Below are 11,590 nucleotides of genomic sequence, written 5' to 3'. Positions count from 1 at the left end.
AGCATATAAAAACTTTGGTCTGACTTTGTGAAATGATCTTCATCTAAAATAGAGCAGTTTGGCATGAGGTTGTTTATCAAAATTTTCAAAACCACATGTATAAAGGTTTGAAGAGGGTAGTAGTCAAGAGGTGTCTCCATTCCCTGAACACATTAATTGGCCTGAACAGAAGAGTAGCTAAATGGATGTTGAACTCTTCAGCAGCCTCTTTTAATAGATAAGAAAATTCTTCAAGATAATAAAAGAATGAAGCATAGAAGGAAGACACTGAAGTATTCTAATTGTGCTCCTTCCTTGGGCGCAAAGAAGTCTTTTCCCAGATAGGAAACCAAGAAGACTAGAGAGATACATATGTGTCCTCTCATAAAGATGAGCATTTGAATTAGTTTGAAATGTTTTCTAGAGTATTATCCTAAGATCTCACAACCCAGTATAGTCTGTTTATACCACTCCTTTGACTTAATAGTTTTGTTAGGCAAGGGTAAATGTTCTGAAATTGGGGGGGAAATTTTAAAATAATGGAACTTCTCCTTAAAATCTTCAAAAACATAAAAGCGATAAGAGGCAACAAGATAAAAAGTACACTATAGACCAAGTTGTAGGACAAGAGGATAATTCAAATACTTAGTGATATTCAGGTCCAGAGAGCAAAAGTGACCAAAATTTATGGACATATTTATCCTTTTAGAGAAATAATTAGTTACCTTTGACTTTGAGATTGGAGTCCATACTTCCAACAAAGGTCAAGCTTTTTAAAAACAGGGATATGAAGAATGGATCTATTGATGTTTGGATGGATATAGTGTTGTTTGAGAATGAGTACGGATCTCTAGCTCTATAACAATCTTTTTAAAACATTGCTGGGTTCTCGAGCATTTTTAGGTTCCCTACAAAATTGAGCAGAAGGTACAGAGATTTCCCACATACCCTCTGCTCTCACACGTGCACAGCCTCCCCCATTATCAACATCCCCCACCAGAGTGGGACATTTGTTACAGTTGATGAAGTATGATTGACACATCATAATCCCCCCAAGTCTGTAGTTTGCATTATAATTCATTCTTGGTGTTGTATGTTCTAAGGATTTGGGCAAATGTTCAATGACATGTATTATCATTATGGTATCATACAGAATATTTTCACTGCCCTAAAAATCCCCAGTGTTATTCATCACCTCCCCCAACCAGTGATCTTTTTACTGTCTCTTCCCTAGACCATCATATAGTTGGAATCATATAGTATGTAACCTTTCAGATTGGCCTTTTTTACTTAGTAATATGCATTTAAGGGTCTTCCATTTAGTTTTGTGACTCTCGATTGATTTTTCATTTCTGTCAAACAAAATTTGAAAATTAGAGTGTATGACATTTGTTCTATATAATTAAACGAGTTTTTTTTTGTTCTGTATAATGAAACAGATTATATTCAATTTTTATTGGAAATAATCAAGTGCTTCCTCTTTCACCCTTTCCTTTCTTGGTGGTGGGGGAACCACATAATGAAAATGATTTATAAAAAGTTAAAGGAATGTTTTACAATTGTACAACTGGAAACATTTGTATAGATTGTCAAGCAAGTATACCACAAATTGTTTAACTACCAAAACAGCATTATCTTTGTTGCAGAATAAACCTGTCATCTTTAGAGATGTTTGTCAGGCAGTTTTTCTTTTAAAATAATTTATTGTAAATGAATCACAAAAGTTTTATTATCTTTGGCTGTCTTCCAGGATATAAAAGTAGTCTCATAAAAATTAGATCTTAAAAGATATGTTTAAGTGGGATAAGAATGATGATGAAAAAAAAAGCACATTAAGCTTTCTGGAAGGCAGTTTGGTAGCATGTATTAAGACCTTTAAAAATAAGAGTATCATATCCTTTGAACTAATAAATAAACCCCTATGCTGACCTAAGGAAGGAACAGAGGCATAGAAAGAGTAACCCAGGGGTGGTGCCTGGTTGGCTCGTTCAGTAGAACATGCAACTCTTGATCTCGGGGTTGTAAGTTTAAGCCTCATGTTGGTGGACATAGAGCTTACCTTAAAAAAAAAAAAAAAAAAAGATTAACTTAGAGCTAAGTGTACTCATTTCAACATTACTATTTCTAGAGACAATTTGGAACCGTCAGTAACAGGGAAATGGTTTCTCAAAGTTAGACCGTGGAATGGCATCCCCTGAGTTATAGCCTGTAGTCAGCATGAAATGCAGAAATTTTGTATAGACATAGTCCCTCTGAAAATCCCTTCGAGAGGCCATATTGGTGTGTATCCTGTCGCAATATATCCAAAAGAGCTAATTTTTCCTTTGGAGGGGAATAGTTGGCTGTTTCTTTGATTAGGAGCTATGAATGCATGAAAAATAACTGTTTTAAAATCCTAGAACAGTAGCTACTCATTGGAAGTTAAGAACTGAGACTTCTCCCATTTCATTCATCCTCAGGGACATGTGCCCTTAACTGGATGCATAAACACTGAGGATTTGGTTTTTTTGTTTTGTTTTATTATTTTTTTAATTTTTATTTATTTATTAGAGCGTGTGGGGAGTGGGGGTGGGCAGAGGGAGAGAGAGATTAAGCAGACTCCATGCCCAGTACGGAGCCTGACATGGGACCCAATCTCATGACCCTGCGATCATGACCTGAACCAAAATCAAGAGTCGGACCCTTAACCAACTGAGCCACCCAGGCATCCTGTAAACACTGATAATTTGAATTTATTTAATGTAAGTGTACATAATTTGATTATTGGACATCAGTTCCATCAATAAACTATGAAATGACTAGAATGAAATGTACCCAAAGTACTTCAGTGGTATTTGTATTTGAGTGATTTTTGTTTATTTATACCTTTCTGAATTTTCTATACGGAACATATATTGCTTTTTCAGTTAGCAAAAAGTTATTTAATAAAATTTTCCTGCACAATGCTGAAAATTATGCCACCTTTGACCTATCTCACCCAGATATTGGAAGGATTACTAAGATATTTGCTTAGCTATTATTTAAAAGCTGCGTTTGGATAGATCACATGTAAATTTACATTATGTCCTAAATTTTTTTTTTTTTTTTTTTTAAGATTTTATTTGTCAGAGAGAGAAACAGCACAAAAGCAGGGGGAACGGCAGGCAGAGGGAGAAGCAGGTTCCCCATTGAGCAAGGAGCCTGACACGGGACTCGATCCCAGGACCCTAGGATCATGATGTGAGCCGAAGGCAAATGCTTAACCGACTGAACCACCCAGACGTCCCTGTCCTAAAATTTGCCTTATAAAGAGAATGAAAGGGCACCAGGAGGGGTGCCCAGGTGACTCAGTTGGTTAAACGCTGGACTCTTGGTTTTAGGCTCAAGTCATGATCTCCGGGTCCTGAGCTTGAGCCCCGCATTGGGGCTGAGCCCAGAGCCTCTTGAGACCCTCCCTCTCCCTTCCCCTCTGTTCTTTCCCAGACTCCCACTAGTGCATGGTCTCACACTTTCACATCAGTCAATCAAATCAAATCTTAAAGGGCACCAGAGGAAAGTCCTCTGATTTTTCCTTGGAATAATCACTGTGCATAGTGGATGTCAGGGGAGAATAATAAAGGGAGATTTTGATGGTTAGTAAGGACCCAGTTTGTAAAGAGAATAGGTTTTTGTTTTTAATGCAGCTTATGCATTATATTTAATTTACTGTGTACTGGTTCTAATGTCCGGAAAGCACTACGTGTTTTGCATAAGTAATGCCATTTATCTTTGCAACACTTTGATGAGTATCCTTTTTTAATGACTTTTAACTTTGTTTTAAATATGTTTTATAATTGAAATAGTTAAAACAAGAGAGGTAAAACAGCTTACTCATGGCCTCACAGCTAAGGGACAGACCTGTGTAATTTCACTGTATAATATTGCCTCTTGACTCTGTAGTCATATCCTTTATTGCCATGTATGGTATTCAACATGCATTCTGAAAATAAATGGCTGTGCTCTTAAGGGCCTATATGTGTTAGCTGATTGCTTTCAGAGAGTAGGCATGTTTATTATTTTATATACCCCTAAGTTAATAGTATGTGGGGTGATGACTAGAACCTCAACACTGTATTCTCAATAGTACTTCCTTTTGTTTCCCTGTACTTAAAGTAATAAGTTTTTATACCAAAAAAGTTTAAGATGAATTAGCCAGTGCTATAATTAGGATTCTTATGATTGGTCCACTTCTGCTTCTCAGTGTGGCCCTATCATCTTTGCCACAGTAGTCCTTATTCTACTCCCCTTTTTAAGTTTTTATTTATTTTTTAAAATTTATTTTTTTAGAGAGAGAACGTGTGCATGAGCAGCAGGGAGGGGCAGAGGGAGAGGGAGAGAGCGAATCCACACTGTGCGTGGAGCCTGCTCTGGGGCTCAGTCTCAGGACCCGGAGATCATGACCTGAGCTGAAGTAGAGTTGGTTGCCTAACTGACTGAGCCACCCAGGAGCCCCAGTTTCCCCTTTTCTAATTAATTAGTTAATTTAATTAATTTATTTTTAACATTATTTTTTTGAGAGACCATGAGCCAGGGGGAGGGGTAGAGGGAGAAACATACTCCCCCCCCCCCTTTTTTTTTAAAGAGCAAGAGATACAGGTCTCTGGCTGGCTCGGTTGGTAGAGCATGTGACTCTCGATCTCAGTGTTGTGAGTCAAGCCGTATGTTGGCGTAGAGCTTACTAATAAATATATAAGTGAGCAAGAGGTAAGTGTACAGATTATAATTATAAACAGACTTATATTTGTGATTATTTTATGTGGAAACAAAGTAAGCTCATAAAGAGGCCATAGAAATCTCTTCTGAGTTTTATTAAACAACTGAAACATGAGAGACAAAGGAAAGGCAGTGTAGAGCCTTGAATAGCTGTCAGAGTAGGTGGACTGATTTTAGCTTAGCCTCTTTTTCCCGTTTAGTCTCTAGAATACTGATGAGAAGATAGGTCTAACAGCCACGATTCTCTAGTCAGTGTGGATGCCTACTTTGACCATTGCTTCTAAAATGATATCAGAAAGGCAGTTCATTAATTAGTTTGATGTTACCTATAAAATCTTCACAGTCATTGCAAAATTAGTATTTTGGAAAAATAAGGTAGCATAAATTGAGTAGCAAGAGTACAGGCTTCGGTGTCAGCACACTTGAGTTTGGTTTTCATTTTGTGTTTTCAGACCTGGATTAAAATTTGGCTCTGTCCTTTGCCAGTTGTCTGACTTTGATGTAGTTACTTAACCTTTGAGCATCAGAGAAGGGTGTTAATACCTACTCTTAAAATTGTTGGGAGGATGAAGTACGCTGTTGCACATGAATGACTCTTATCCCCATGCCTGGTATAAAGGAAGTCTTCAGTGTTCCCTTTTCTTTCTCATCCCAATTCTTATCTGAAGTTTTTTAATTTGTTTTTTTCCCTATTCTAGGTGGATTGTAGACATGGAAGGTGCACCAGGTACCTTATATGAAGGGGAAAAATTTCAACTTCTATTTAAGTTTAGTAGTCGATATCCTTTTGACTCTCCTCAGGTAACTGCCTTATTTTTTTAACATTTTATTATATTTTTAGATTATAGCAAAATCCTAAATTAGTGACTTTTGACTAAATACAAACTTAAAAGAAATCCATTATCATTATGTGAATAGATTTGTTCATCTTATCTGTAAGATAATCAAGATCCTATGAACGTTTTACCTTAATGAGATATAGAGCTTTGCTGCTTTTGTACTTCAAGACCTTAACATTGTTTTTTTTATGAATAGATGTTAGCAGAAAAGGGAATGGAAATCTAACCAAGGCCCATGGGTTGTGGGAGAACATGGCATTTGGAATAACTGGAGGCAATTATTCCTAAACAAGATGATAGAAGGATATCATGAGGGGGCAAGTGCTTTGTTGAAAGGAACACTCCTTTGATTTTGCATTGTCATGCTGTCCTTGCAGTCTTTTAGTACTATAAAGATAGAATATATTACGAGATGTTAAATATCTAAACATAAGCCCCAAGTCTGATTATTATAATTTGAAGCACCGTTAGTTTACGTAATGGGTTAATACTCAGACAAGGGATAATGGTGGTAGAGGAACTTTTTTGAGAGCTGTTTAACTGTGGTGAATGATTAATCTTTGAAAGTTAGAGAAAAGGAGGCTCTAGGATGACTTCCAGATTTCTGACTTGGTGAGATGCGTAAATGAGTTACTAGTGGCAAAATGGTAAGTCTTAAAGCCAACTGTATGTAGTACTGCTAGATAATGAGGTTCTGGATAGTGAAAATTCTCAAATATCTAAAACTCATGAAGTGCTAAAATACGTTATTTTTGAGGAAAATCATATTTCATTGCCACTTGAAATAGAATATACCAGTGTGGGAGTATAGATGGAAGTCAATTATTTTAATGTGCTACAAGAAATCATTGTTTTAATAAAGGCACAGAATTAAATGGAAATGGACTCCTTGAGTTCTGCAGTTTTTATGTGAGCAGAAAATAAGATTAGGAAGCTCATTTTTATCATTTTCATAAAAATAAAGCTAAGGGTTATATATTGTCATGACCTCTAGGGCTCTATAATAAGCATATGTAGACTATAAGAAACCGAAGCAAACATCTTCCTTCTCTCTAGAAAATGATCTTCACATTTTGTAGCCTTTTGACTTCTAGCATCATTTAAGATTGTTAATCCTTGAAGGCAATAGTATCTCTTTGTCACCTTCGGTCTGTTCTTCTACTTCTCTTCAACCAAGCTTGTTGAAGGTTTATGAAGGAAGAATGTGAATAACTCCAAACTGTTGACTAGGGGGATATTGGAGAAGGCTTACTCCAGGAGCCCACAGATTTTTCATCAGAGGAAAATAGTATTTCTATAAACATGAACCAAGTCAAAAGTGTCCTCTAAATTCTCTCCTTAGTATTTAAATCTAAATCAAATATCGAACTCTGAAGTATCATCTGAATTTGATCTTGTATATTTCTATAAGTTAGAGTGTAATGGATTTTATCATCTCATCACAGATTCTTTTCTCCTTCCCTGTTTTGACTTCTGTCTGTTCTGATTCTTCTGATTTTCGTGTTCTCTGGGTTCTTTATTCAGCACCCCCTTATTCTTCTCTCTCTTTTCTCTAACATTTTCAACCATCTTAAGCAGCTGACTCCCAGATCTACAGCTCTGTGTACAACCTCTTCTTTCTGAGGTTTAATTTCACACCCTTATTGGATATCGCTACTTGAATACCTCCCGATGTCTCAAATTTAACACGTCTAAACTCAATCTTTTCCAGTAACAAAATAAGGAAAAAAAAATTGGGGGGGGGTTATTGTCCACCTATCTGCTTGCATTGAAATTCTTCCCTTTTCCCTCACTGTTAAATGCAGCTTTTCACGTCCTTTTGCAGTGCTTAAGTCAGTCCACTCTTACCCTGCTGTCAGTGCTGTAGTCCAACTTGCTATCTTTCATGTGGACTAATACATAATAGCGTCTAGTTCTTTCTACTCCTAGTTGTCCGTTCACGGTGCAGTTAGATTTCTTTGAAGGTGCAGTTACCTCATTGGTTTGCACAGATACACAATGCCACCACCACCACCATAACTGTCCCTACATCCTCCTTAAAACCTCTAATGCTTTCCTTATTTTCTGAATAAGTCAAGTCTGAAAACTCTTTAGCTTAGCATTAAGTCCAAACTTAACTGTTTCAGCCACACATTACCTCCATGCCTTCTACTGTGTAGTAATATTTGTATCATACTTTCTAATGTAACTTCCATTCTGATTTTATCTTGTAACGGCTCTAATGAAGTGGTTAAGGAAGATGGATTCATCCTCATAAATGAAGAAATGAAGCTTTAGAAGTAAAGTGTCTTGTTTATGGTTTAAAAGCCAGCTAGTGGATAGTCAGGACTCAAACCCAAGTTACTCCTTTCCCTACTGTCAATTAGGTGTGAACACCAGATTGGGGAAAATGCTTATTTATCCAGCCAGCATTGTTATCTCTAAAAGTGAAAGATAATATGTAGAACGATAACTTTGAAAGCTCTGGGGCAGTTGTTCCCAATCTTTTGGAATAGATTTTATATCATTTTTTAACATCACTCTCATGTCACGGAAGTTGTATATTCTAGTATCCATGTTTGAGAAGATAACAGAGCCGCTCTAAGTCTACTAATACTTTATAACTGTTTTTAAATTTTTATTAATCACAGCATCTTTATGATTATAAAGAATGATAATGGTCTAGCAATGAGTTGCTTAATGTACATATAGATTTTGAGATTTTTCCAATAACTGAAACTTTGCAGAGCTCCATTGCTCTGGGGAAGTGATTAAAACCACTCAAAGGCAGTAAAATTCCTCATTCACCAAAGATTTTATTTGATGAGACCCAGCAGCATTGGCACTTGTTAGATAATTGGTCTTTGATTTTCCTATGCAATAAGCAGTATTAAGTTTACCACTATTTACAAGAGTAGGATTTGGGGAAATAACCCTAAAATAAACCAGTCTCATGGTAAACTTACTACTTCTGTATCAGTAAATTAGATCTGTAAGACCATAATAAACTTTATAGTTTGCTGGGTTTTCTTTTCCTTCCTAGTTGTAATTAATTTCTCATGTATCTCACTTTACAGTGAAAAAACTGCATATCTAAAACAGGGTGTTTGGCCCAGTCATTTGCTTTAAAACAAACAATAATGACAGCAAAACCTTTTAATATTGGGAGCAGAGGTGAGGCACTTTTCCATCACTGTTTTCTACTAATGTGCACTTACCATCAGCCTATTTTGAGCAGAGAAATGACATGATCCTACCTAAAATTAAAAGGCTGTTGTGTGGCAGATTGACTGTTGGGTGTACCAGGGTAGAGGGAGACCAGACAACTCTTGCAGTAATCCAGGTGAGAGGTGATGGTGACTTGCAGCAAAAAACTAGTAGTGGAGGTTGTGTAAGATGACCATGTTTTAGACTTATTTTATTATTATTTTTTTAAGATTTATTCATTTGAGAGAGAAAGAGAGCTCAAGTGGGTGTAAAGGGCAGAGAGAGAGTCCTCAAGAAGACTCCCTACTGAGCAGGGATCCTAGGTCCCTGAGATCATGACTTGAGCCAGAATCAAGAGTTGGTCGCTTAACCAGCTGAGCCACCCAGGTGCCCCTGGACCTATTTTAAAGGTTGAGCCAACAGGATTTGCTAATGAATTGATAAGAAATATGAAGAAGAGAAAGGAGTCAGGGAAGACTTCACAACTTTTGGCCTGTGCAACTGGATGCACCGTAAGTTGAAGTATGAATTGTATGCTTTGGGAGCAAAAGAGAAAAGCAGTGACTGGTTTAGAATAGAATGAGGGTGCAAAGAGAAACCTGTTTGTACTGGGACTGAAAGCACAAGAAGAGTTTATGTCAAAAGTGGAGCAAATCATGAAAAGACTAAGCTTCTTCTGAGATTTATGAGCAAATGTAGTTTTATGTATAGATAAATGGAGGGCTATAGCAGGAGATGAAAAAGGAAGGATGTTTTGGGGCTTATCCGAGAGAGTCTTGCAGTGTAAAGGACTTGGAGATTTATCTCAAAGGGATTGGGAGGTATAGTCACCTCTCCTTCCAATCTGTGAAGTCCTTAAGTTTAGTGTCTTTACCATTTTGCTTCTTTTCCTTTCTGCTTCCTCCCTTAGTTAGCAGCTCTTCCCTTATGACCTTAATGACCTTTAAACCCCCTTCCTCTGTCAGAACATCCCATTTGAATGCAATAAAATTGAAACACATTATCTTGTAAATGTCCTGGTTATACTTTGTGTTTAAGCTTTTCAACTATAATTTTTGTTGAAGAAATTTTAGGCATTTTAGAAATAAATGGGAAAGTATTTTTTTTAGGGGGAAGAGGATACTATACTTAGTCCTGAAACCATATCGTTGCTAAAAGTGGTGCTGAAGAAACACTGGGCAAAAGAGTAGTCTTTTTCTCCTCATCCTTATTCCCCTTCCTACTCATGCCCCCTTCACCCAGACCCTTTGGTTCTGTTGCTCAGTACTACTTCACTGCCGAGGTCCAGAACCTATTTTCATATCCTTTTATTTGTGGTGTCATTTTCCTTGCTCTTTCATGTGATGGTGGTTAAGCTTTCCAAAGTCTTAAGTAACCATTTTTATTGCCTTAAATTGTCTAGCATCTAGGACACCTGACGAGGAGAAAGGGAACAGTGAACCCTGTTTCGTTGAAGCCTTGGGGGTAAAGCAGAGGGAAGATAAAGGAGAAGACTGGTAGGCTAGAAGAACACAGCTTACAAAGGAGAATGGTTACCATCCAGGGGAACCCCAAATTTAGTTTCATTGTATCCAGGCATTTTGACTTTGTAATACTTGTACAATTGCATGGTAAGGGTAATTATGGAAGACCAGAAAAACTATTAATATTGATGCTACTGATACATATTAAGTGACTAAAAGGGGAGAATTGAATATTAAAAACTATGCTAAAACCCCAGTCCCCACTTTTGTCAAATATTTACCACTTACGCTAGATTGACTACATCGTATTTTATTAATTAGATCTCTGATTATAACAAATTCTGCTTGTACAGTTTCTGTAGTTGCCCATTAGGTATTGTCATCTACTTACAATTTTAATAAGAGAAAGCATTCCCTTATATTGTCCCTGGAGAAATCTTGGTATCCATTTTATATATTGGCTTTTATATTTTATAAAAGCTTGTTTCGTACTGCTTATTCTTGTAATAATGTGTTTTGACCTAGTTTGACACTATATTAGGTGTCTCACTTTCTAATTAGTTGCAGAACACTAGTCTGAACATAGTAGTGTGCCTTCCTTGTGGTCAGATCTCAGTATTGTGGGGTCATTCAGTATTGAGCTTGATTGGAAATCCTTATGTACTCATAAATATGAATTTCATATTAGAAACAGTTACCTAAGCTCCATCCTCTGTTTTGTCATAATTGGTGGCTTTCATTCTCAAATTAGTAGTTTTATGAGACATGCTACATTTGGTACCAAAAGTTACCCAGAGGTTGGCTTGCTTAAAACTTCAGGTTGGTTGTGGGATATGCTTATTTAAATCCAAAATTATGATACTGAGCATAGTTTTCTTAGATCTCACCTGCTCTTGAAAATATGCCATACTGATAGGGAGATGTTTGGAAATTTAGATTCATCTGAGTACTGCTTCTAATGCAAACTCTGAACCTCAGGTGTGATTCACATGCATTAGATCTAAGATCCCTTTCTAAAATTTTGGCTTTTTTTTTTTTCGTAAGCTTATTCTTTAAAATCTGTAGTTCTGTTTTATTGTTGGTTTATGAATATGTGCAGTTCTCTGGTTGTTAACTGTTTATATGACTAAGTTTGAATTTGAATAAATTATTTTAAAAATAAATAATTTTTAAAATTAAAGAAATTAGCAAAGTTCTTGTTTATTCCCTTTGGTTTCAGATTCATCATATTCAGTTGTCTTGTTAAATCTGTTTGAGTTTTATCAGCTGTTTGTGATTTCCCCAAAAAGTTTTTAATTCTGAAAACAGCTAATCATCATCTCTTAAGTTTTCAGAACCTGCTTGGCTGCATTAAAATAACTGAAATGTCCATTTCCTCCTTTGGATTGTACC

At 36.5% G+C, this 11,590-nt stretch overlaps 1 protein-coding gene across 5 annotated transcripts in view; it reads left to right on the top strand.

Moving 5' to 3' along the window:
• UBE2W (ubiquitin conjugating enzyme E2 W) overlaps positions 1 to 11,590 on the top strand; it is a 124,900-nt gene that overhangs the window by 39,265 nt on the left and 74,045 nt on the right. For all 5 annotated transcript variants that reach the window (XR_005833614.1, XM_040625539.1, XM_040625540.1 and 2 more), the window contains exon 3: positions 5,409 to 5,511. Coding sequence is in view for 4 of the 5 variants with exons in the window: in XM_040625539.1 (XP_040481473.1) it covers positions 5,409 to 5,511 (103 nt within the window). In the remaining variant the exon portion in view is untranslated. The remainder of the gene's footprint in view (positions 1 to 5,408; positions 5,512 to 11,590) is intronic.

The sequence above is a fragment of the Ursus maritimus genome, unplaced genomic scaffold (genome assembly GCF_017311325.1).
Source record: "Ursus maritimus isolate PB19 unplaced genomic scaffold, ASM1731132v1 scaffold_9, whole genome shotgun sequence".
Classification (NCBI taxonomy): domain Eukaryota; kingdom Metazoa; phylum Chordata; class Mammalia; order Carnivora; family Ursidae; genus Ursus; species Ursus maritimus.
The sequence above is the reverse complement of the archived record's forward strand: the minus strand, read 5'-3'. Positions and strand labels throughout refer to the sequence as shown.